Source organism: Gambusia affinis, linkage group LG13, assembly GCF_019740435.1.
Source record: "Gambusia affinis linkage group LG13, SWU_Gaff_1.0, whole genome shotgun sequence".
NCBI lineage: Eukaryota > Metazoa > Chordata > Actinopteri > Cyprinodontiformes > Poeciliidae > Gambusia > Gambusia affinis.
This window is the reverse complement of record NC_057880.1, coordinates 13573200-13600953: the sequence shown is the minus strand read 5'-3', so window position 1 is coordinate 13600953 and position 27754 is coordinate 13573200. Positions and strand designations below refer to the sequence as shown.

At 36.8% G+C, this 27754-nt stretch overlaps 1 protein-coding gene across 2 annotated transcripts; it reads left to right on the top strand.

Moving 5' to 3' along the window:
• Positions 1-1093: 1093 nt before the first annotated feature.
• parga (poly (ADP-ribose) glycohydrolase a) lies at positions 1094-26024 on the top strand. Of its 2 annotated transcripts, none has more exons than XM_044137457.1 (18): positions 1094-1189; positions 1825-1876; positions 2753-3388; positions 3488-3611; positions 4206-4328; positions 4454-4534; positions 5010-5084; positions 9535-9627; positions 10842-10996; positions 14079-14158; positions 14246-14306; positions 14426-14501; positions 17565-17712; positions 20657-20735; positions 20874-20982; positions 21166-21271; positions 22987-23115; positions 24199-26024. In XM_044137457.1, exons 2-18 carry the CDS (start codon positions 1860-1862, stop codon positions 24369-24371), a joined length of 2265 nt encoding a protein of 754 aa, XP_043993392.1. In that variant the 5' UTR covers positions 1094-1189; positions 1825-1859; the 3' UTR covers positions 24372-26024. The 2 variants fall into 2 exon arrangements, with proteins under 2 accessions (XP_043993392.1, XP_043993391.1); XM_044137456.1 differs by having other exon boundaries at positions 1129-1305.
• The last annotated feature ends 1730 nt before the right edge of the window (positions 26025-27754 follow it).

The window sequence follows — 27754 nt, the reverse complement described above, 5'->3', positions numbered from 1 at the left end:
CTGCTAATGACCTCATTATTTGACTCAGGTGTATCGAAGTAGAGATATATCTAAAAGTTGCAGGACACTGGGCCTCGAGGACCAGGAGTGCCCACCCCTGCTGTAGAAGTAGCAGTCACTGTTCCAGCATTGAGTCTTCAAATAGGGAGGGAATTATATTGGACAATCTGACACAGAAGAAATTATTGCATTGTTGGGTTGAGAAGACAAAACATCTAATCATTATGTTGAGATTTTAGTTCATTTTTAGTTCAGTAAGAAGTCATTCAGAAAATCTTCCTTATATTCTAATAAATTACTATTATGAAGAAAATGATGAAAATAAGGACAAATGTTAAAAATAGAGGATATATTAAATTAAAATATGGTTTTAGAGAATTTAAAAAGGAAGTTTGTAGAAGTTTGACCTTGAAGAAACAGAATATATAAAATGATCATGACTACTACAGGTGGGACACTCAGGACTTAATGCAACATTACAATAGGGAGATGAGTCTGAGAATGATTGAGGAATGAAAATTCGAGGGGAACAACTGAGCATGCAGGATATATCAGAGAGAAAGAACAGAATTAATGGGTCTCAAAAAGCAAAGGACAACACACCCTCATAAATCGCTAAAGAAAATGGCCAGTTGATGTACGCTTTAATGTTATTTTCCTTTATTTTATGAAAACTGGGTTAGCTAAAATAACAGTTTTCTTTTAGCTTATTGTCATGGAAAAATTACTATAAGGTCACATTTGCTGGTCATGTCATATAAAATGCTTATGAACTATCACCAAAAGAACTATTTGGGTTTCATGTAGAAGGTTAGAAGTTGTTTTTCCACTGCTGCTTCAGAACCAGACTGTCTCTCCCTTTGTTGAATTCTTCATCGCTGGTATAAAACTCATGTGTTGTCTCTGCCTGGCAGAGCTTAGCAAGCTTTTCATCCAGACCTGCTTCATTACTGATTGTGCTACAAGCTCTCTGTATTGTGCACAATATATGAATAAACCTGATTGAGTGATTTCACCTGAACAGTGCTTGGAAATAGAATTTTTTTCCACGACACTTATTCAGCCTGATTTAGACTCCTTACCGCATGGTGGCGGTAAAGCACCAGATTGCTGTTTGCCAACCGCCACTATAAAGCAAACAAGAAGAACGGTTTTGACTTGGTGGTGTCACCGCATCTGGAGAAACGAGGTGAAAGTTAATGTTTAAATAGTAATATTTGGAGAGGTCCAGTTTTCATGCAGTGGTATTAAGATGATTTTGTAATGCTTTGTCGTCGAACGTCTCCCTTTAAGAGGTGCACCGGTGTAAGTGGACATTTCTTTGTTTTAAAAAAAGACAGTACCGCTAGCTTGCTCAAGGTGTTTATATTTTGTTTTCCAGAAGCTAAGACGATCTAAAAGCGCTTAAATCTTTCTGCCAGTCAAAGACAACTCGGGTCGGGATGTACACAGCAAGATATTTTAACAGTTAGGCTGGGAGAAAAACAAATACTTCAGAAACACATTCTCTAACATCCGTTCCTCTGGTTTATTGATTGTGAATAATTATCTAGTCAATTAGCTTGCTCATCTTAGTTTGTGGTTCTACTTACCGCTGACAGCTTGTTTGCTATCTGGTCTTCTCTTTTATTTAACAATTTCATATATATTGCTTCGTGTTCTGAAATATTTACGGCGGCCAATCCATCTAAATTAGCCTTGAAATAGCGAGGGACATGTAACCCAACTCAAATCTCGTTTTACTTGTTTAAAGATCTTGCAGTATCTTGTCGAAGTAATTGTAGCACAGTTTATAGTTTCATTTGGTGTTTTTTTTTTTCACAGGTGTGTTTGCTTTGACTTGTTAGCGACTGATAGAGATGGATAATCAAATCAGGTAAAGCGTATTATTATTATTATTATTATTATTATTATTATTATTTTTTTTTTTTTTACATTACATGCTTATTTTATGTTCTACTCCGAGAAGCTTTAGGCAGGTATGGATGCTATTTGCTTTTCCGGTTTCTGATAAAGGACTGCAGTAGTACTGATTCATCTCAAACATTTTCAATACTTGTATTATAAACACAAATTGTGATGCTTATGTAAATTATACATAATTGTAAAGTGCACTCCTGAACATTTTTTTTTTTTTTCCCTAAAGTCCTGTTAGTTCCCAGTTCCCACGCAGTTTTCCCACGCAGTTTTATACTTGGACTATTTGCTTAGTGGTCTACTTTAACAAATACATGCTTGGTGTAAGCCATTTTGTTGTAGCTCTACTTGTGTGCTTCATGTCTAGCGCTGTTAAGGTAAATCTACAACTCGGTCTCAAGTCTGTTCCAAACCTTAACAGGTTTTCTTGCAGGATTGCCAAGAGTTAAAAAGAAACAAGAGAACCTGTGTTTTTGCTGAGATTAAATTACAAGAAAGTGTTCTCTAATTACTAAGTGGATTACTTCTGTAGAGAATTGGCTTTACCCAAATTTCTCCAGTGGTATCAGACAAAAGGAGAATGTGTACTTTACCTTCTAGATATTTCAAAATTGGATTTGTTAATACTTTAGAAAACTTTGTCCTGTCCCTTAACTTCAGCTATGCATAATGTTTAATCACATTATATCCTAATAAAATATATTGAAATTTGTAGTTGTACTGTGATAACATTTAACACTTTTAAGTGGTCTGAATACTTTTGCGAGGCACAGTATTACCATTGGAAAAGAGCAGCTCTTTTGTTGAGTTCCTTATTTTCCCTTTTCTGCTACAGTTTGACTGATGACCCCAGGCCAGAAGACACAAAGAGCGATGTTCAACAAACTGATGCAAAAGGAGAGCTTCAAACGTCCGATCAAGCTAAAGACCACACACCATCAGAGAACACACCCGATGGCCTGGCTATTCTAAATTCGGCAGACTGTGTGTCTGCAGGTGTAGGGGATGAATCGGTCACTTCTGAAAGCAGAAGTGACCAAGCTCACAACAGCAATGGACAGAAATCGAGGCGAGCCAGTTCACCCGGTCCTCACCCAGTTAAAACATCCTGCGTTGCCGCACACATGTCAAATCCAAAACTCACCCGTTGTCTTAGTCCCAGGAAAATTTCTGGAACACCTAATGATGTGGAAATGCTGAGCCCTGACAGTCCCTCGTGTGATAGTGTGGTCAACAGTCTATCGGATTGTTGTGATGGTCCGGTTGGCTGTGCGGAGGACTCTGCAAAGGATCCGGGTATAAAATCTCCACAGGTTGTGAAAGATTCCGACTCTGGAAGTTTGACTCAGGAAAAAGTCTGTCCTGTCACCACAAGCACCGAAGAAGAAGATGTGGAGATGGGGGAGTGCAGCGGCTTATCTGATATGAGTCAGGACTTAATTGAGAGCCAGCCAGATGCGATTAGTAAAAGGTACAACTTCTTTATATGATGGTTGGTGTCTTAGAAAGAAAAGACTGTTCAGACAGTGCTATTTACTTAACTCCATTCTCACTGACCTGTGTTTTTCAGTTTTCAGTGTAACTTGGACAAAGCATGGCTGGGGACTCCCATAGATGAGCTCAACAGAAAACCTCAATGCGCTCCACCTCTGTCTCACCTAAAAGCAACGCCAAATCATACTGTCACAATTAGGGTGAGTCAACAACCACTTTTTTATTTAGTAGTAAAAAAAAAAAAAACAACAGAAAAAAGAAGATTTTAGTCTCACCAAGAACACAGACGTTCCAGAGCGTGATTCGCTTGAAATATCTTCTGTTTTAATTAGTGGCAAGAAGCTGTGAAACATTCTCTTTTAGATGTAGAGATACAGACAGCATGAGAGAGAAAATGAAGTAGATGGCGCTGAGCTGAGCCATGCTCTGAGATTCCCTCAGGGTGTCTTGTCAGTAAAGATTCTCTGCCTTTCCTCCGCTGCCTGTCCCCCAGGAACTCTGAATGTTCTTGTGTGAGGCTACAAGAAAGCCGTACCATCAACATCCAGGCCAGCCAAACTAGACAACGGTGCATAGTTATTGCATGAAAACTGACTACTGTGGTGTTAAACATCACACGTTATCATTTCTTAACCATAATAATTTCACAAATCATGATAATAATAATGTTATTTCTGTTAGAAACTGAGTTATAATCAGTGACAACCTTGGCAATAAAGACATCTTGTTACATGAAACAAGATCATTAAGCAGAAGAGGTGCTAAGATGGGATTTGTTGCCTTTCTTGTTACAGACAGATCTCCTCAGAGAGGGAGAAGTACCCATCCCATACCCCTCCAAGTTCAGAGATGTGTGGGATGATTTGTCCGTTAAGATGCCCTGCTCTGAAAAAAATCTGTTTCCTTTGGAGACTGAGGTATATTAATTATAGTTTCATGCTTTATGTTTACCATAGCCTCCCTGTTTAATCACGCAACTGCTCGAAAAGATCTCACTATTGTATGATAAGTATTATGTTTTTCTTTAATAATAACTATAAAGGATGGAAGTGGTTTCCAGAGTCGGTGGGAACTGATCCATACTGCCTTACACAGAGGATTCAAAAGTTGTCTGGATGTCAGGGTAAGAGGGCTTTAGACTTGTGTGTTTAGTCAATCATAATTTCAGCTCATTGTTGTTAAACTAAGCAATTCAAATCTTGATTAATTCATTTCATCAACTTTTTTCTTTATGTATTTCTTTAAAAGAGTTTTATTTTGTTGCTTATTTAAACAGTTTAAAAAAACTTCTTAACTGATGTTCAGAACCAAAGAGAAGAAATGCCATTGGCTTTTAAAAAAATATATTATCTAGCCTAATCTGTAGAGTTTCTTCTTAGGTTTTAGTTTAGCTCTTTTAAAACATTTTATGAATATCTAAATGTATACCACAAACAACCACATGGTGGCAGAGTCTGCAACTCTTATTCTTCAGGTTGCTATAAAACTTCTCAGACAGTGCTATCCTGAGACATTTGAGTTTTCTATTTAAGATCAATGACGACCAACCTTAACTTGTCAATTTTCTGAAAATAAATAGCTTCCGTTCTCTTCCTCAGGATGCAATACTGAGGTACAACACGGCCCATGCAAAAAAGTGGGACTTTACTGCCTTGAACCTTTTTTGCACAGAGGTAAGCAGTTCTGAACATGATTGTTTTACAAAGTAAATAAGAAACATATAGTCATACAGTGTATGCCTTTTTTTTTTTTTTTTTTTTTTTTGCTTTTATTCATGTGAAAACGGCAAAACTTTGAGCTTTTGTTTTTTATAAGTTATTTAAAATATTAATTAAAAACGGTAATGAAGATGTGCCACAATGATGATATCTTTAGTTTATTGTATAAAAAGAAACAAGCTAATGGCATATTACAGTTTATAGTTGCTTGTGAAGAAAGTCTGCTTTAATTCGTTTGACTGCACACATGCTGCTGCTGCTCATCATCCTCATCAGGTGCCTGAGAGGCTCCTGGGAGCACCTTACGGTTAGCACAGATGAGTGCAGATCAGAGCATCAGCAGCTGTTGCATATAAACAAGAGCAATGGCTTATCTTAATTTTCTCTCTCTTTTTCTCACTTTCTATCCTCAGTTTACTCTAACTATGCAAACAAATATTATTATTACTATCAAATAAAACCAAAGCATTTGTTTTGGTGGGAACTCTTTTCATTGAAATGCACTGATTTCTGAGATGTTTTGTGTTGAGTTATTTGCATTCTTAAGGAATATTTTTTTGACACATATCAACTGTAATTCTCCCTAAAGTTAAGAAGAAAACAAGTTTTAGTATATACATTGATATCTAATCATCAATGTTTTTCTTTGTAAATATGCTGGTCAAGTTATTACAGTTAATTAAATACGACTTCTAAGGTGGCTCTGTGATTTCACTAGAAAAGGTACATTTATTTCTTGCGTCCATTCTCTCATAACGAATTACTCAGACCATTTTCCTTTTCTCTCTTGTGGGAAATAATTTTTCGGAGTAAGACTCGTTGGGTCAAAAGCAACTTAAGCCTCTTGCAGGGGTGGGCACTCCTGGTCCTCGAGGACCAGTGTCCTGCAACTCTTAGATGTCTCCCTGGTCCAACACACCTGAATCCAACAGCTGAATCATCTCCCAAGTGCAGTCAGGTTCTCCAGAGTCCTGCTAATGACCTCATTATTTGACTCGGGTGTGTTGAAGTAGAGATGCATCTAAAAGTTGCAGGACACTGGGCCTCGAGGACCAGGAGTGCCCACCCCTGCTCTTATGACTTAATTCAATGCAATTAAAATGTCCAATTAAATCTCTAAAGACACTAAGGAGGGAGGCAAGACACTTGCCTTTCATGGCCTCTACGACCAGCATGTCTTTCTGTCCAATCACTTTGAATGTGGACCTTTTATAGGACATTAATTTATTGTATTACCCTGCAGGAAACACTGTGATGGCACAAAATCCTCATTACTGTTTACACTTTGTTGTTTTAGCTTCAGTATTATTCCATGTTTCAATGAAGAGTACTAAAGGTATGAAAACAGGACTGCATGTTACCAAGGAAACGTATCATATTAGATAAAGGTGTGGAATGTTGCTGGGATGATATGCCTTCAATTAATTAAGACTTGAGAGTACATTTTTATTTGTTTTTGCATAATCTTCATTGCTTAAGTACTAGTCTGTATTGATACTAGAAAATAATAAAGCATATTTTTCTCATTGCAACATGATTTTAGTGCAAAACTTTCTAGAAACGGATGCTCAAAAGGCATGTCTGTTGATGGCTTTTTTTAAAAAAAAAATAATGACATAGTCAAATATATTATATACTTGCATGAATGCTTGTACTTTTTGTAAATAATCTGTATTGTTGTAGAAGCAATTCTTTGTGATATTGATAATGTACAAACTTGAATCCATATTTTATATACTTCCAGGCCCTGTTTGGGTTTTGGAAATGGAATAAACTTTATTCCAACCTCTAAATGCTGCAGGTTAAGTGTGTATTAAGTACATGTTCCCACCTCGCAACATTTAACAGTTGTTTTTTTGTTTTTGTTTTGTTCACTGTTAGTTTTCACCAAATCTCTATGAACGCAGCACATTTTTTAATAATAAACTTCAGCAACCTTGTCTGAGATAAAGCGGATCCAGTTCCTCCAGTTAAGAGGTGTTTCACTTCAGAACAAATTCCAACCGCCGATTAGTCAGTTGCTGACAAACTCACTGGATTGATTGACAAGTGGCTTTATGTCAGTTGTGGGAGACGTCTGTTCTTTAGATGTTATACCAATAAGACATACTAATTTCTGAACATAATCTTATACCTACTGTTGTGAAGGACTGCCACATTTCTTAAATCAGGGTTCTTATGCACCTAATGTAGAGTGAGTCTAGTTTTTCAGTCTAGACCTGAATAACCTCGGACACAGAAGCAAGCGTGTGGCTACATATTTGTATTGAAGACTTCTTTTCTATCCTGGAAAATATGTTGATCTATCTTTCTTTCATTCTTTTCTTTCTTCTATTTATTTACTGTGCACAACATATGTTGTCATTGTAAAGTGCATTGTTCAATATATAATACACAAAATACAATATTAAAAATGTGGATATCTGTCAATTAAATATAATATCTATGTCTAATTAAGCTGTAATATATTTCTTTGTTTATTAATCAGCGATTGCAGGTTTGCTGTTGTTTTGAACTGTTTTTCACTTTGCTATAAAGTCATTTATATCTTTGCCTTTCTGTCAATCCACCTATCCATTAATATTGTTTGTGGTTTTTAAAAGTTGTTTTAAAATCCTTTGGTAATAAACATGTGAAGGGAACCCTATTAGTTAATCTTACAAACTAAATTTCAAGCAGATTATCGTAAATTTGAAATGAAACTGTTGTTCCTCTCCTTACTCAGGATTGCCTGATTAAATTCAGAGCAACATTTTGTTCCAGGGGCTAGGGGTAATTGTGTGGAGGGATATTGCCCCGGAGTCAATGATTGACGTTCCTCTCAATGTGTAGCAGCCATAGGAGGGGGGAAAAAAAGGGTTATCCAAATTAGAGCTTGTCTGTAAATCGTCGTAGTGTTTCTCTCTCGGCCGAATGAAACTGTCACCATGTCACTATCTGATGAATGTTTGTGAGGACAGAGCAGGGTAACAGTCCAAGAGTAAGTATAACTGATGTAGCTCTTACCAATGAACCTCTGACAGTGAAACAAAAACCCAGCGGTTTGTGTTTTCTGTGCTGTTTATGAAACCATTTTTACTATAAACAAAAACCAATACTTGTGGAATTTTTCCCCTCACAAAATAACATTTACCTTTTAACCAGAAGATAAAATCACCACTAACTTGTAATCTCTAATTATGAGGACTTGTTGGAGATACTTTAAGACATTTAAATATGGAAATCGCATGGTTTTCCTAAGCACATGGGACTGTGCTGGTTTAGCTGTTTAAATGCAGTTCTCTCCCCTTTCTGCCATCATCCTGCTGCATCACCACCTACCATCTATTAGTCTCACAGGAGCATTTTATGATGTCTGCCAGCTCATTACTTCTGACAGCGTTTAGTCAGACCTGCTCTGCAGCCATATAAATGCTCCTCGCTAAGTCAACCGCAGAAGACTTCCTCTTGAAAATCAACCAGCCTGCCACTCTCCCCACAATTGGTCATTTGCATTTGCTCCAGAAGGTCCATTTAATCAGTGCTAGCTCCCCTGCTTACCTTGATAGAATAAGGCAAGTGATTGATGATGGTGACATTCGAAGCCAATACGCTCGTAAATGATTGTGTTGTAAATCTGGGTGTATGATGGAAAACCTGGATGTTTATTTTAGAGGGAATTGCCCATGGATGCTGAGGTAAGCTGCAGCTGAAGTATGGGTGCCTCGGTCACGGCGGGCTCATTTTCTGATTGATGGTAGTTTCCTCTGAAAATGTGTTCTGTGCTGCGAGTGGCTCAGCAGCATTTTTTATTTATTTTTTTTCCTCCTTTTAAAACGTTGGGACTGTTTGATGTCCAAGAGGTGTAACGTCAACGTTTTGGAAGACCACATGGACCAGAACAGTATGACTGGTCCTGTCGTTTCTTAAGTCCGGCAGAGAGAAGGGGGAACTGAAATCCAGAAAATCAAATTAAAAAAGAGCAAGTAAATTAATTATGCATGTGGAAGTAAAGCAAAAGGGGAAAAATATAGGAGAGTGATATAAATAAATAAATGTAAAATAGATACATGTTTAAAAATAGTCTATCTTTGATATAATACTATAATGCAAAATCATTTTAGGCATTTAAAATCTGAAAAAGGAGGGGAGATGATAGCAAAACAGTTTGGAGAAAAATGGTAAATTATTCAAACTTAAAGGGTAAATTAAATAAACTGCTATCTTAACACTAGCATAAAATAAAAATAGCAATATATACAATATTTATGGATTTTTTATTTATTTATTTATTTTTACGTTTTGTTGAAATTGGGCATGTTAGTACATGCAACGATTTCTAGGAAATATTGGAGGTTCCTCGAATATTATATTATATCAGTTTAATAAAAATTGACTCCACTTCTGTATTTTGGCTTCATTTCAGTATCTTGAGCTTTGTGAGCTGCAACAGCTGTTTGAGGGCATACTACCTGATATGGTCGAGCTCGCACTTAGTGCACCTCGCCTCTGCACAATGGTAAGCATTTTTCTACCTTAATTCTTAGTTTATAGCATTGCAGAATGATTTTTTATTTTTTTTTTGTTAATACTCTTAATATACAAACATATTTTCTTTTGTACTTATTTCATTCAAAATGTTTTGTGTAGCATTGTGTTTTTAAATTTGAAGGTTTTTTTTCTTGGATTAAATCATATGCCTGAGTCAGATAATCTTACGAAAAGAAACAAAAACAATTGAGTAACTTGGTTTTATGAACTTTGGGTACATATTTGTTAGATTAGCTAATCTAAAAGCCAGCTAGTTAACTTTAAATTCTTGCATCAAGCCCTTTTTATGATTAAACAGATTACTACATATATGTTTGTTTGTTTTAGGTATTGCACACTCTGCTTGTTGACCATTTGTCATTCTTTCATTGCTGAAGTTAACATTCTGCACCAGGGATTCCTTTCATTGAGAAATGCATTTAGTCTAACCGGGCCTGATTCACTGACCATTAAAGTCCACAGACCTCTTTTAAATTCCTGGTACACACAGCTGGTCCTTCTTAGAGGTCTGTCTTAATGTCATCTTCATTTGTCTTTGTTTTCAGACTCTTTCATCCATTATAGCGATACAGGAATTATTACAAGATTGGTATTTTTGTAATTGCATTATCTATTGCAGAGTCTTTAGTTAATTCAATTTCCTGAATTCAACTCCCACCCGGAAAGGAGAGGAAAAAAACTCTCCTGTGGTTTTCCAAGCGAGTCAACTGTTCACCACTGTTAGTAAGACTGTAAAGCTGGAAAGTATAAAGATTGTCTGTAGTATTGGGTTTAAAAAGGTAATGTTTATGGGTGTCTGATTGGAGGTGGTATCGATCTGCCTATTTGGCGGCCTTGGGAGGCTCTTTAGCCCTAATCAGTAAAGATTGATGGGCCCCATGAGTCTGACTGAACGAACCTGAGGGAGAGCAACAAAAACGGAACCTTAATTACTACCACCCATTTAACTAATGGAGCCCTCCTTATCTCCTGCTTGCTACATCGCTAAACAAATTTTCTGAACTCATCAGCCCTCCAACCTGCACTACTGCACCCACAAAACCTTGTATCTATTTTCAGTATTCACTTTTGCTTGGGTGGTATTTAGTCTTCCAGTTTTTGTCTGGTTGCATTGACATCATCCGCTAGTCTTATTATGCTTACAAAATTGTGTGTTTGTGTTCTGTTTTTGTCTCCCTCCAGCCAATTCCTTTACTTAAGTCGGGTATGAACCATTCCCTGACTCTGTCTCAGGAGCAAATAGCCTGTCTTTTGGCCAACGCCTTCTTCTGCACATTCCCTCGACGCAACTCCCGCAAGTCGGAGTACTGCAACTATCCTGAAATCAACTTCTACAGGTAAACAAACACTGATGGAGACATGATTCTTGAAACATAGCACTCACAGTACTGTAAGCAGTACTGGGTCTCCATAATTCAGACATATTGTGAAAATAAATGCCTTGTTGAATTTTTTTTTGTAAACCTTTGCTTGAAACAGGAGAGAGGAGGGCTCAGTTTGTGTTGTCTATTGCTAAGTGTTAACACTGTCATTTTAATTAAAGACTTTGACCAGTATGAATGAAAGTGTGAGGAATATCTTGCCTAAAGGCGATGTTTTCATTGTATTTCTTCCATTCAAGATAACAACATTATTTCCATCAGGGGGAGCTACTGCCTTTAAAACCAATCAAACAGAAATCATTGTGATTTTTACTCAGTTTGACTAATTCTGTCAGTTTACTGATATAAGATTAGTAAACTGATTGGTTTTTTTTTTTTGGTGAAACATTTAGTTTTACTGTCCTTGACATAAATTCACTAGAAAGGGTTTTAGGTTGAGATCTATCTATTTTTTCCCCTGTTTCTGTAATGTGCTCTGTGTGGGATGAAGAGTGTAGCACATGTTTTATAAATTGGTGTTTTGTTTTTTTTTTCTTTCAATTAGTTCAACAGTAAATGGTCTATTGAAGACATAAAACAATATGAGGGCTATTTGAAACACTTTGTCTTGACTGTTTTAAAGTACACAACGTTAATATCAGCATTCACAGTGCACATTTCTAAAGTTTTTAGGGGTTCCTGAAACACTCTAAAGCCGATTGGGTATAGTACTTTGCACCAGCGAGCTACTGTATGTTTGAGACTTTTATTTTGAAGTAAAAAAAGAAAGTAGTTCCTTGCTTTACACAAATTTATTTTTTTGTGTGTGTGGTTGTGATTTGTTAAAGCCTAAAAATGTGTATCTTAGTTTTCTCTAAAATTTCTCAAATCTCATCATTCATGAACTCTGTATTCTGTTTTGTCTTGTTCTTTGAAGTGAGCCATTAAACTCTTTCTAAAAACTTAACAGGGTATTTTTAGACATTTCTCAAAGTATGAAAATACCTTTCTTCTGTTACTTAAAATAAAAAAATCTTTTTTTTTGGGCAGAAAACTCTCTGTTGTTCATACAGCCCCTTAACGTTCGTGTTTAGTTTTAACACAGCCATAACAACTGCAGAATTACAATTGATGAGATTTTTTTTAATATACCATATGGGTAAGGGCGCAGAAAAAAGTGAGATTGTGCTACCTGCTTTGTCTCAGTTTGGTCAGTAAATGCCTCATTATAACAATACCTTTTCCAGATACTTCTTTAACTCAATTTTCTTGTTTTCTTGGAGCTCCTCCTTCTAGTTAGTGATAGTAAGGAGTAATGTCATAACACCCAGTTGTTGCCTGACAAACTGGAGTTGCTGTTTTTGATAAATCATCATTTATCTCTAATACTCTCTATTTATAGAGATAAATGATGAGGAATGCAGCTAAACAATGATTATGTTATTTTACTATTATTTAATCTGAATGACCCTTAAGCTGCTGCAGACAAATATGTGGCTGCTACACTTTAGAGGTGATCAGTGTTATTTTATTCTTTCAGTCCACATAATACCTTTCCAGTGTTGTGCTTCTATCTGTACTTTGGTCCCATCTTTGCGTGTGCTATCTGCAAGAATGCTGTAATAATATAACCATTGATTCAGTTGCATAGCTGGGTTTTTAGGACCACTTGGACCTCTTATCAGCATTTCTGCCAGCAGCAAAAATGCAGGACAGAACTAGAGTGGGTGGGGGTTGGCTGTGGTCTTTCTGAGAAGATGAAATAAGACAACCACTGCAGTCTAAAATGGGCCCTGGATCGTTACCGACCCTCCCTTTCTCCTGGTAATTGAGGGAGTGTCCGTCACTTTGCTTATTGGCTACAGTAGCTCTCCTTCTTGGACAAGCAGAGCAGCAAGCAATCTGCTGATTGCTGTTTTGGCAGAACTGTCAAGGTTTGTCCTCTGCTAAGTGATGGATGTATTCGAGAGGGAACGCAGAAGGCAGCAGACTCTTTAACTTGTGTTTTCTGCTGTTTGAGAAGGCTGTGACAGGAACCATGTTTTACAGGCAAAAAAAGTTTCATGCACCGCTTATTGTTTGAGTGAAAAAAGTATACGATCAGTAAAGAGAAAACTCTCACAGCCTTTATGGTAGTCTCTATACAACAGAATAAGAATTACAGTTACGTAATTTGATTTAATTGGCATGTATGTTTTTTTTTTTTAACTTAGTTATATTTAGCAGACATTTGTGGATGATGCAGCCTTTTATCTTTGAAAATATATGCAAATAGCTTGTGGCTTCCCTTTAATTCATTGTTTTATTTTTTAATAACACTTTAAATATGACTCTGAACCCATTTCTCATCCACTGTGTCTCTAAAGCTCATTTTCCCTGTTGCAAGACTTACTGTTATCTATGTAGGATGTTAAAAATCTTTTTCTTATACTTGGGGGAGAACTGAAGTTCTCCATTTATGCTTGAATTGTATTTAATGTTTTTTTTTTTTTTTTATCACTGAGGAGCTTTTAGTGCATTCCTCTGTTTTAAATCTTAACTGAACAGAAAACAGTTGGGAACATAAATAAATGCTTAATTTAATTAACCAAGACCTTGGGCTGTTTTTAATGGAGGGTGTCCTTGTATGTGGTGATTTAAGTTTTCTGTCTACCACTCCTTACTTGTTCTTCCACCTTAGTTTTAACTTCCCAAAAACTAAAACACCGGCAGGCAGTATCACTGTATTAAGGAAGGAAGGTTGGACCAGACATTGTTCTGTTTGAAAGTTTAGCTTGCATTATAGATGATGTGTACAGAGATTTGGAAATCTGAACTTTGAGGTTCAGGTTGATATGCAGTGATGTTGGTCTTGTCTAATCTAAGCAGCAAGTTTTTTTTTTTTTTTTTCTTACAGGTTTCTGTAAAATGTGAATTTCTCTTTTCTGTTGGAACATAAAAAAAATTGTTTTTGTTGTTATGGATTTTTAATAAATTACTGAGTTGACATCATCATGTAGAAAAAGCTCTTTGTAAAGCTTTTTGTTGAAGTCAAATGTCTGTTTCTTTTTCATTTCAGGTTGTTTGAAGGCTCTTCTCCTAGAAAGATTGAAAAGTTAAAAACCCTGCTGTGTTACTTCAGGAGAGTTACTGAAACAAGTAAGTTCCAAAAATGATTTAAGTTTCATCTAATTGTTCTTGTTATTGAGTCAATGAACCATTTTATTCTTTGTGTCTTTTTTCAAGGACCTAATGGTCTTGTTACATTCACAAGACAAACTCTTACCAGTCCACCAGACTGGGAAAGGTAAACACCACTTATATTATTAACCAAATCTGTTATTCAAGACTGGTAATTTAGAATAATGTATAATTTTTCATCAAAATACACAAGTAGCAGTCGGTAACCAAAAATGTTCTGTGAAGTTCTCTGACTCAGCTGAAGCGCCTACATATTACTTGTAAGGGGACAATTGAGGATGATGGATACGGGATGCTTCAGGTAAAGAATATTTTAACATGACTCAATAATTTCCTGACTTTCTTTTTCATGCTTTTATAGCAGAATTTAAATTTCAGCTTTTATGTGCATATTTTTTCTTTTTTTAATGCAACTTTGTGTCATCCAGTTTGCAAACTTAGTCAAGTTGAGTTTGTAGTTTGCAATTTTAACACACTTTTGCTTGTGATATTCATACTTCAGGTCTGTCAAAGTCCACAGCAACTTTCCGTAGGGACAATCTCATCCTGTTATCTTACCAGATGTTTAAAAATGCCAAAGGGAACAGCAGAAATCCCTCTGGTGGCAGCTTGGAGAAATAATACAAAAACATTACAACTTTAATAAATGAGTCGATAGCGGAAAAACAACCGTTGTGCAACAAAATGCTGTCATTAGAATTTGATCAACAGAAAATAATTGGAGTCTAAGTTTTTCAGATTAATGGCAAATATTTGCTTTAACTTTGTGTTGGATTTTATACAATATAAGTAAATGTTTTGGAGGGAGATGGGTACTCTTTATGGAGCAATTTGGCAGTGACTGGCAATTTTCATCATTGCATATTTTGAACCCAATTTCTGTCTTTAAAACCATTTATATGATTTTGAGCTTTTTGTTTCCTTTTCTGCACTGATATTGTTCAAGATTACACACCTACCAATAATCAACAGCCTTCTTGCTTCATAAAAGAAAGAAATAAAGTGGTAAAAATTATACTTCATTTTTTTAAGACCTATAATTAGGTATTTATTTCTCCCCACTGGATTTTATCCTCCCCCTCTTTGTTCCTTTGCTGCTATTGCATTTATTTATTTTACTGCAGTTGACAGTATTTGTATACACATGAGCAGCTCAGAGAGGCAAGGGTGGAGGGGAGGACCCCTGGGTGGGAGGATAGAGGGAAGATGGCACATGGAGAAAATATAAATGACGAGAGTTAGGCATTGCACTGGGATGACCCTCTGGGGCAAGAGTCCTGCAAGAGAATTGACGGCTACCTCAGCAGGCCGGACAGTGGCTGTGTGTTGTTTGGATGGGGCAGAGCAGGCTGTCATCCTGTCAGGGGTTGAGATTGAAGGGGGGAGGGGGTGAGGTCAGGAGCTGAACCAGAGATAAAGGTGAGGAGTTGGGTGACTGGTTGGAAAACATGCACATACAAACACACTTACTGTCACACAGATTGATGTAGCTGCGGGCCACTGAGCAGAACCCTCACTTCTGACAGCATGTATGAGTACCTACTCTGTGATTGGACGGACTGTTCTTTTATCTAAACCACCCAAAAAAGGACGGTGATTTAAGGATGTCAGTGTGGCATCTGTAAAATATTCCCTACACCTCAAGTGTTTACAGATGATTACGAAGAGAGAATTTTTGGAGGGAGATTTGAGCATCCTCATTTTTGCATAGAATTGTTGATCTTGGATTTAGGCCTATGTATTAACAATGGCCTATATTATATGACCAGATAATGAAGCGATATTTCAGAATAAAGATTAATATATTAAGATGACAGCATCATTTTACAACCGTCTCATGTAAAAAAACTTTCTAATTTTAGCAATTTATGTCTGTTCATTTTAATCTCAATAAATTCATCAAAATTGTACATTTTCAGTAATTCAGTTCAACATGTGACGTGTGTCCATGTATTCTAGCATATGCATTTAATACTTGAATTATTGCAACAGTGCTGTGTAGCATGGACGCGCACAGTTTGTGTTACTGCAGACGTGTTGCAGAAGTCCAGGTGGATTTATTCACTCCCTTCAAGTCGTCTGCCTTCTTGGATCTGGTGCCTCTCATCCTTCTCTTGACAGTGTCCCAGATTCTCTGTAAGGTTTTGGATGGAGGCTTATTTGTTATGCAAGCTTTCTGAGGAACTGAATTTTGGGTCTTTATGAGTTTTAAGACATAATCATAAAAATTACCAAAAATACACACTTTATGTATTCCACCTTATCTACTAAATCTATTTCAGTTGTTGAATTTAATTGGTGAAACGAATAAAATGTTCTCCACTTGGCTTTTTCTGAGATCATAAGATGTTTTACTCATTTACCTTTGACTAGCTGGAAGTGACGAGGGATGGTCAAATGTTGTCCTTTAGAGATAAAATTTAATATTTAGTCTCAACAGAGCTTTACTGTTTAGGATTTCCACAGTTGCTCCGCTGTACATTTTGTATTTCATTGGTATTTATTGTTTCTATTACAATTTCATGTGCATTGTTTTTGTTTTGATTTTCTAATTTGATTGTCACCAAGGAGGAAATGGTCATCCTTAGACATTTGTTTGTATTAAACCTCCTCTGTGGGTGACGGCTAATGGGAAAATAATAGTTGTTTATTCAAGTAATGAGAGTGACAATAGCAGTTCCTGTCATCAGCATTGCATAAACAACCCAAAGTGCAATATATATATACTGTATATTATTTTATAGTATTGCATGCAACTGTATGTTTGACTCAGTTGTGCTAGCAGGTAAACTTGGTTTAAGTTTAAAATGGGGATGTTTTTCATTTATTTGCAGCCAAATTAAAATCTACCATTACTGAATGAGGTAGCAGCCTTTGTTTATTATGTCGATGCAAATAAGGCCGTTTCCTGGGGAAGAATTGGTAAAGACTTATCGGTATGTGCTATTGTTTGAATAGTGCTGAAAACTACTGTAAAAATCAATACATCTTTTTAAATATAATTTAATGTTACTGTGGGAAGCTTGGTGATAGAAAAACCATACCTCTATACACAAGCTGTATCAGAAAGGAGCCTTAAAAACAAAAAAAGACAGGAAATAAGTTACCGTATAAATAGCTTTTAATTGTTTTTGTTTGCAATAATTGACAAAATATATTAAAATGTTAAGTTCATATCCTTAATATTGCAATAAAATAAACTAATGAGCTGATGCACAATATTGGGTTCAGAAAAATGTGACATGATTTCAATCTTTTTGAGATGGTTGCTTTAGTGTTAAAACCTAAAAATAAAGGAGGACGTACTTTCCTTTTTCAGTCTTTGCACCTTACCTGTATCTCTCCTCTCCTCCCCCCTCATTAGGTTGACTTTGCAAACAGGTATGTAGGAGGCGGAGTCACAGGACAGGGACTGGTCCAGGAGGAGATCCGGTTCCTCATCAACACAGAGCTCATTGTTTCTCGTCTCTTTACTGAAGCTCTGGAACACAATGAATGCCTCATTATAACAGGTGCGTGGTTACTCATGGTCTTTTTTTTTTTTTTTTTTTTTTTTTTTAAACAAAAAGCAAATAATCACTAGGATTCAGACTTTAATTGGTTTGACATGGATTGCTTGAAACAACTCTGTCTAAAGTCAGAAATACACTTCTTTGTAATTTTGAGGTATTAGCCTTTATTTATTGTGTCAACGACACAATATTTATCGCAAAGTCATGTGTCTTGACTTTACGCTTTTTTTGTGCTGGAACTGAAAAATTAAGTTAATTTTAAACCAGGTCATTTAAACCATGTCAAAACTTCACTTGAAGTCATGTTGCCTAAACCAACGTTTTTTTTCCAAAGCCACATTTTTAGCTTGAACAATGCATCTGTCTGCTAAATACTGAAAATTAATAATTTGTCACTTGTCTCAAATGAGCATCTCAGTATTGCTTAATTTGTAATCTAACTCGACACGTAATCAATGGAGCTGAATAGTATTGACTCTTATTAATCCAGTGGGATTTCTATGTAGCTTTGGAAGCGGATAGTGACCCGAGCCCAAACCATACACAAGACTTTAGATGGGGATGTGTTCCCTTATCGACTTGTCACATTTATCTTCTACCTAATTAACAAAATGGTTAGTTCACTCGTGACAAAATCCAATTTATTTTTACATTAGGGATATTTATTAGGAACATATTTAATCAATTTATCCCAGAAGTACTTTTGTTTCCACAAGAGGTGGCATGGTGCTCACATTACATAACTCTCAGATTTTGTTATCTTTGACTTTAGCTCATCCAACCATCCATTTTCTGACACCCTTGTCCCTAGTGGGGTTGCAAGGTGCTGGTGCCTATCTCCAGCAAACGTTCCTGGCGAGAGGCGGGGGTCACCCTGGACAGGTCGCCAGTCTATCGCAGGGCAGCACAGAGATATACAGGACAAACAACCATGAACACACACTCACACCTAGCGAGAATTTAGAAAGACCAATTAAACTGACAGTCATGTTTTTGGACTGTGGGAGGAAGCCAGAGTAACCACACATGCACAGGGAGAACATGCAAAGTCCATGCAGAAAGACCCTGGGCCGGGATTCGAACCCAGGATCTTCTTGCTGCAAGGCAACAGCTCTACTAACTGTGCAGCCTGACTTTAGCTCATTTAATGTAAGTAAATAACAAAAACAGAGAAAAAGAAAGAGTCTCCATCACTGTTTCCCTTTTGTATTGGCTGGGTATAAACTACAAAGGGGAGAATCTGATTTTTAAGCCCCTGCACCACTTTGGTCATTCCCCTAAAACAAAAACCATTGAGGCGCCATCTTGTTTTTCTGAAACTCTCCTTAGCGACCTTCATTGATAAGTCTCCTCCTTCCCTCCCATTGTTCCCTTCCCTCCCCCCTTTCCTTCTGCACTTAACATGATTACATTTAGACAGAAAGGAATTTATTGCCCAACTCAGGTCATCGCAGCCACTAATGGAATGGACCCATTACGCCATATATTCATTAAAAACCTCCAGATTATTCAATGCACGTATGCAGTGTTTCCTTTTAAACTCTTGTCTCTAATTTTAGTCTTTATGTCTGTCCCCAGAGCTCCTTAACAGAACTCCTTAAGAGCATTTAGGAGTTTACCTTGAGATAACTTGAAAGATGGAATACAAACGCTGACGTGAGTGAGTTTGTAGACGGGAAGGTAGAGATTCCCTGATGTAATCTTGTGATGGAAGTTTGTCTGGCAGGATGCCGTCACGGACATTCAACAAAATAAATTTGATTAAGGTGAAGAAGGAGGTGGTCAGTTCCTCTGATGGATGAAGCGATATGGGTGGCCTGTTTTGTGTATTTGCAATGCCATGACCACTACATTTCTCTTTTCTCCATAAAGTAAAGGAATTATATTTCAGAGAAATAACTGTAATGCCGTTGCAAGAGCTGGGTTTCAGTTTGGGAAGAACCAGAAAAACAATGTGCATCCTGAAGATGTTTAAGCAGACATTAATTTATTTAAAATGGGTTTGAAATGACACCAGAAATAAGATTATGGTACTGCTAAAAGGTTCTTCCTATGGGCCAATAACTTAACTTTTTTACTTTTACCTGATTTTAATTTTTTTTATTGCACTTGCGTTAAGAAAAATAACAAAGAAAAAGAAAACTGTTTGTGGATGTTTTATTAATGTTAAAAAAAACACACAAACGGCTTACTGGAAGCAAAAGTGATCACTCTAAAGTTGGTCCTAACGAGAATCTAAGTTAGCACTGCATATCGGTGCATTTTGAGTCCTATAAGCATTTTAAACTGTAAAATATAGTTTTCTATATAATATCCTACATAAAATAACAGGAACAAGTGCAAGAAGAACTCAACTTCTTGATGTGTGAAGTTTTTGGCTATGCAGTACTTTTTTTTTTTTTTACTTTTCTGCTCAGTGATAACTCTGCTTTAAGACAAACACATGCTTCAGTGTCTTCCTAAAGGACCCTGGGAAATCCAGGGAATGATACAACCTTCCGATTGGGAGTCACCTTCCTGTCTTGAATCACACTCATCAGTAGCTTTAACAGTTCCACCAGGATTTTAGAGCCATAACCGTAAGGTTGTCATGGGAGATTTATGTAGTAAATAAAAGTTAAAATCTTGCTGGCATGCATGTGTGTCATACTTCATGAATCTATTTTGACAGAAGGTTTCCTTATTCCGTAATATCTCTTCCTATGTTGGCTAACGGCTTTTAATTTTAAACCTCCAAAGAAGATTACTTATTAAATCAATGGGGGGTTATTTATGACAATCCAATAAAAGCTGATACTTTGTACTCACACAGGGAGCATAAGAAGCACTAAATCTGATTTAGGAAATAAGTTGCTGAAAAGGATTTAGTCCCGCTGTGTGCTCCCACTGTCGAGCACCGAATAACAGATTTTTGTTCCTTGGCTTTGCTTTTGTTTCCCTGCAGGAACTGAACAATACAGTAAATATTCTGGTTATGCCGAGAGCTACAAGTGGCAGAAAAGCTACAAAGACGAGACGCCAAGGTATTTTCTGCCTTTGTTTAAAACAAGTCATAATTTTAGTTGTTTAACAATTCAAAGAAAGTGGGTTGTGATCACTTGGAGTGTAAAGGAAGAAAAACGAATAATGGCCGCCCGTCTTCTGCATTGCTGTGTTTCTAGGGATGACTGGCAGAGAAGGTGTACAGAGATTGTGGCCATTGATGCTGTTAAATACAGACACTTCCTGGAACAGTTTGTTCCTGAGAAGATTACCAGGGAACTGAACAAGGTGAGGAAAAAAGATTTCTGGATTTTCTCAAAAGAAAAATATTCTATTCATGTGTACTTTGAAAAGCTCATTGCATGTTTCATTTCCACATTGTATTTGTTTTTTTTATAGGTTTATCATATTTTAAAATAAATATACTGCAGAAAGCGTTGCTTCCTCCTAATCCCTGTGCATATTTTCTAGGCATATTGCGGATTTTATCGAAGCAAAATTAACATCAAGCACCTCCCTGCTGTAGCCACTGGCAACTGGGGCTGTGGAGCCTTTGGTGGAGACACACGCCTGAAAGGTATCGTTAGTAGCTTTACTGGTTTTCATTTGGTAGTTAAAAAAACTATTTGCTAGCTTAAAAATATATTTTAGATTAATTAGAGTGATTGATGAGCACAACAGACAAGCATCTGTAATGCTTGTCACAGCCGTCAAGGCTCCTGCTGAAGGAATCCCACTGCTGTGCAGCCTGTACAGTAAGACACAGGAACAGATTCATGTCTGATAGTCACTTAGCAGCTTTCCCAAGGTGTCACCCTCCCATTACTTGCTTTCTGTTTTTGATCTGCCCAAAAAACACTGATGGTTCCCATTAAAATTATGATTGATTATTGGAAAGAAACGATGTAAGTCAAAGCGGTTATTTCTGTGAAGGCATACCGAAGTAGGAAGTACACAGTGCCCATCCAACTGGCCAGTTGGTTTTTCAGGCTTTTTTTTTTTTTTTTTTTTGCTTTTTTTACTTTATGCGCTGATCAGAGATTTTGTGGGTAATTTTCTGACCTCTGGATTTTTTTTTTCCAAGTTCTGAACTATGTGTGAAAGCAATTATCTAAATGCATCAAAAATGTGTCCTTTTTTTAAATTAAAATTTTGTGATTTTTATTTATTTTTAGCATGCCACATTACAGAAAAAAAAAAACTGTTTGTAATTTAAATTACTTACTTTCAAGTATTGATTCGCAATGGTTGAATCAGAGCTGTTTGAGTGCTTTTAGACATTTCTGCACTCACTGGTCATTCATCACCATTCACAACCTTTTATTTTGACAGCAAGTCAAAAAAACTTGGGTGTGACTCAGCCAGAATCCAGACTTTAATCCAATGAACAATATGTGGAGCTGTAAGGTTCAGGTTGCGGCAAGGAAGTCTTCCAACCTCAACTACTTGGTGCTCATTGTAAAAGATGGATTATGTGTCCTCTGTGTCTACCAGGTTGTCACTGCAACCTGGTAGAGTTTAGGTTGATCCCTTCACTGGTGGGAGGAAAACGACTGGATTTTAGTTTCCAACCATAAACTGTTTAGTTCTGGTCACAAGTGGATTACATGTTGTTCTCTAGTGGATGATTGTTTCAACTAAAATGGTTTTGCTGTGTTTTATGGGGGGGGTTTTATGCATATATTTAAAGCTGGAGATGTCAGTTGATCTGTTGATCCACTGATCTTTAGTTATTTCCCAAGGAATTAAATTATCCAAATAATAGCAATTGAATTTTATGCCTCTAAACCCCAACCAACATTAAGAATAAAGTATATTTCTATCTAGAGCTGGTATATTTAGAACATAATTGCTGTATTTACAATTAAACATAAAAAATGGCTTACTTAACATATGTTAGCTACATAACACCAAGCTGTGATTTTGTTGTAAAGATTATAAACCTTTTTGTAGATGATTTGTTGGTCCTGTGAGGCAATAAATCAGAAAACTATAACAGCTGTTTTAAATATTTAAAAACCTTAAAACCTCATTTACAAAGACCTGAAGATTGAGTGCTGTTGATGAGGCTATTCTACTAGCAAAGCATTATTTACTGTTCCCATGCAAATTGTTCCTGTCACTCATTTTCTCTACTGCCCAAAGCCACACCTTTCTTGGTGTTTGACCAGCTACTCGTGCCGATAGAAGTTTCAGTGGTCAAATGTTTAATCTTGAAATTATTAATGCCTATCCAGTTTAGTGTTGCTGGTTTAAGGTTTCCCTTTAACATGCCGCTTCTTTACCTTCCAGCTCTGATCCAGCTGATGGCAGCTGCCGAGGCCGGGAGAGATGTCGCATACTTCACATTTGGAGATGCTCAGCTTATGAGAGACGTTCATGAAATGCACACGTTCCTCACTGAAAGGAGAGTTACAGTTGGTAAGACACAGACATGCATCCTAATAAATGAGACTTAATGATTAGTTGAGTTAAGCTATTAATGTTCGCTGAATAGGTGCACCTTTTAAATGTCCAGTTTTCACCACATCTGAAATCAACTTATGAAGACCAGTTCTCGTTTCAGCATTTATGTTAATTATTTTAACATTATGTAACAGTTTTTGGTCGTCTTCAATACTTAGTTGACACATATCTGTCAGCAAACTGGAGTCGTCTTTAAGGTTCCTAAACAATCTGGATCTGTCAGGATTTTATCATCTTCCATATGTGGATTACCACAATAAATTAAATCAAAGTATGGAGAAAATAATGAGTGTCTCAACTTAATTTATTTATTTTTATTCTATTATCTTTGACAAAAAAGTACAAATTTCTAGACAAGTACTTCTTTTGTTATTTATATTTAATTAGCACCCCTTATCTTTAAACTACAATTTATTCACGTATTTTCTTTTTTTCCCTCTAAAATATTTTTTTTCTGAGTCCCGTACTCCTGTGAGTTTTGCTTTAATTTTCAGACATCTTTGAAACATTAAATTAGAAAAGTGTGGTATTTTGATGTGTGAAATGTTTCGGAACCCACGCTATACAACAGCCGCTGTTGGGAATCGACTGAGAGATTTTCCATTTTGGCATCAACACACGATTGTCTATATGCATATAATAGAACACACAAGTTTAGTCTTTTAGACTGTAGCTATTGTCTCAGCTCATCCATTCATTCAGGCTGGGACAAAGAGTGGATTACTGCCTGAACTAACCCCGGCATCGGCTCTCTACTCCCCGCTTTTTTTCTTCCTTTTGCTGACATTTATTGAAGCCGTTCAGAGAAATTCCCCTCCAGCCATCCATTTCCTAAAGTGGGCCTGTGTGCAGAAAAAAAACAGCTCATGCTATACGTGTCTGTGTGAGATTTATAAATGATCCAAAGCGCACTTTCATTTTTTTCCCCCTGCTAGTTCCAGTCTCTCTTGTTCTTTGCCCCTCAACCTGCTTTTTGTCTCTGAAATGCTCATATATCTTCTTTCACTGCTCTTGTTCTTCTTCTTTTCCCCATCGCAGGACAGCTGTACAGCCTCTTCATCCAGTACTTCAACGAAGAGTGCAAGAACTGTCGCACAACGCGCCCCCACGTCACTCTCTACAGTTTCATCTTTGAAAAAGTCTCTGCTCCTGCAGCGTCCAACCCTGAGCAGGATTCTAGGATGCCACATGTGACACCAGAACCTCAATAACAAGCCAAGAACTGCAACTTAAACTTTGTTCCACTTTATGTGTCTGCGAGACAAAATACAGCTCAGTATTTGACTCGGAGGTGCTTAAAATCACCTTTTCACACACACACACACCCAGACTCCCTTTAGGTTTGTGGTTCTGACACAAGCTACCAAAGCAGGGTTTTGTCTGTTTGCTGGTGGTATTATCGGAGCCTCGTATTGTGACACCACGTCTGGTGAAAGGTTTATGAAACTAATAGCAATAGTGAATCCTTGTTGCTCTTTGAGGCCTTTGTTTTCTTAAGTGCGATCTATTTTTTTTCTTCTTTAACACCAATTACAGATATGGCCAAATATCCGTCATATGCATGATTGTGGTAAAGCTTCACCGTTGAACTGCAGAAATTACTGTAGTAATTTCCCCAGTTTTTTTTTCTTGCATTTCATTGTTTTTATTTTTGAACAGTTTTGTCTCCTCTGGTTCCTTGAATGCAGAGAGAATGAGATGCTGTACTGTAGTCTATGCATGGAAAACATTTATTTATCACATATTCTCCAGATGTTTGCTGCTCTTTTATATACTCTGTGGCTGTAAGACCCCACATATTGTCTTTAAGGCTTGTTTCAAATCGTCACAACCATAATCACTACCGCCAGAATCATCTCAGATGGAATATACAGGAAATGAATGGTCACTGTCATCGTTGGCCTTTATTGCTGAATAACTTTATAGTTATTAAATATAATCAGTGCTAAGCACAGTATTATCACTGTATTTACTTATAGATTGTGAACAGATAATGAAACGCACGAAAGTCATTATTTTTTATCAAAGTTTTTACTCAATGTTTGGTTTGATGTGGTTATGGTATTTTATTATTTACAGTATTTTCTTACAGTTTGACTGGATGATTGGCTTGGACAAAAAAAATTGGGATTTAAATATGCTGAATGTTGTATTTTAGGTTGTAATATTTTTATCATTTCTTAATTAAAACATCCCAATAAATGAGTATTTCTTTGTTGAGATTTATACCGTTTGTAAGCGACGACAAAGAATCAACATTTTAAAAATGAGCTGTGTTTAAGATGTAATTTTCCTCTTTGGAATCATTTTACAAACGCAGGGCAGTGGTAAAGTATTTTGTAGCCTATGAACATTTCAGTGTATTGCCATGTTAAACTACAAAGTGAATTGTGTTTTTGGGAATACTTTTACAATGTTCTGGGACATGGACAGATCAATTTATCTTTATGTATATTTGGACATTTTTGTAGATCGCATGGCAAATTATTTTTATTGGGGAAAAAAAATCTCTACTTTTTTTTTTTTCCATTGAACAATGAAAAATAGTCTAAATAGTAAAATAAAACAAATATTACTAGCATCTTTACCCCAATTCAACACCAAATTCTACATTTAATCTTTTCTGCAGCCTCAAAATTATTAAATGCCCTAAAGAAAAATTTTTTAATTGAAGCTCGCTTTTGCGAATCAGGTGTAATCTCAGGCACATCTGATGGAGGTTTTCATTAGTTACATCAGATGTGCTTGAGACAAATATTTCAAAAATAATGACGTTTTGATGCTCCTTAGAAATAACTTGGTTGAAATGGTCAAATCAGTTCAGGCAAAGTTTGTTGCCTTTCACCAACAAGTAAAAGGATTTTTTTAAAAAGTCAAATAAATAATTGAATCATTTGAGAGGTTACCACTTTTTCCCCAGATAGGATGTATACCTACAGTTCTCAGGAAAAAAAACAAAACTCAGTCAGCCTTTAGAGCAGTTTTATTAGACGAATAAGGGTTTCTACATAACCTCATGACGCAGACCTTCATAAATGGTGTGTAGGCTTGGCTGAGGTAATTGGATTACACATTATCTGTGTCTCCTTGACTCTTTGTACTGTGCTCTGCATTGACCAAATGAGCTGTGCTCTCATGTACTAAATCAATTTAGTTGGGCAGATTCAGCAATTGAGGGCTACTGTAACCCTTGTTTACCTGCACCAGATATTTTTGACAAGCCAGCTACAGTGAGTTAAAACGGTTCAGACGCCAAATTTGGATTGAATGTGCCAGTCCGTTTTAATAAACGAGTAATCATAATTTATAGAGTTGCAGTTTTAAACCTTTTCTTAAAATGTATGTTCTCATAAACAGACTTTTTAAAAAAAGTTGTCTTTTTGCAATACTCAAAAAGTTAAATAGGTGGCTTAGTTCGCTCCTGTATAGTGATCATTCTGAACGGAATCCCATTTAACGACATGCCTGTAATGTTTCCCTGAGGCACCTCTCTTTTAGTCATCAAACATTGTTAATAAAATGCCACAAAGCAGCCAGTCTTCACTCCATCTCTGTCAGGCAACAAAATCACTACAACAAAGTGGCATTTCAATTCATAATTGCCTGACCCTGCATTGTGCAGGTCAGCTGCAGAATAGATGCAAATAAAAAGATGTAAAGAGAAAACCTCCTTGGTGCGTTCAGCAGTCAGAAAAAATATGCAAACAGGTTGATGAGTATTTCTTTAAAGTTAAAAGGTTTACGCAGCCTTTGATTTTGGAACAGAAAACAATAAACCTTGCTCTTAGATATGCCTGCAGCATTCTGCAAGTGCTGCTGCCTTTTTTTTTTTAACCCATCTCAATGATGTTATTGTCAAGATTAATGGTATTGTTCTCTACGTGCCAACGAGTATGAATGATGAAAGTAGATGAGGAGGGGAGCAGAGTTGGAGTGGGGGGAGAAAAGCTGCTGGAGGGAGAGAAGGGAGGGCCAATTATCTCATTGTTTAACCCACTCTAGGTAGAGGCCCATCAATCTGGAAACGGTTGCTCAAATGACTCTTGTTCAGCCTCTATAAAAGTTTAATTGGTCTATATAATTAATACTGAAGAAAAAGATGTGATGTATCCTAGGCTGAAAAATTGTGTCTGAGAGAGAAGTGGGAGCTCAGGCTTATAAACACAATTTCTATTATATATTTGTAACATTTCCTTTGTGGCCATGGACATGAGGAATCCCTGTGTCTCACTCGTGTGGTAGAGACCCGGAAAAAGCAAAGAGATCTGGCAAGAACGAGTTGTGGTAACGTTTGTGCTGGGATTCTATCATCTCAGTCAAAAAGCAGCAAAGAGATGTTTATGGCTTCCACTGGAGCTGTCTTTCTGCATTTCAGTCTTTGAATAGTTTCTTCCCTAACATCCAAGGCTCCAGTCCATCTGGTGAGGCATGCGAGAGACAACCCCCTCTTCTGCTCCAGGGCCGAGAGTTACCCCAATCACCAGACATGGCACAGAAAGAGGCGTAGGACAACCTGGATGTTTACTCTCATCAGATCAAATGCATCGCATTCTCCAAGGCCAGCTGTAAGACTCTCACACGTTCACATCAGCTT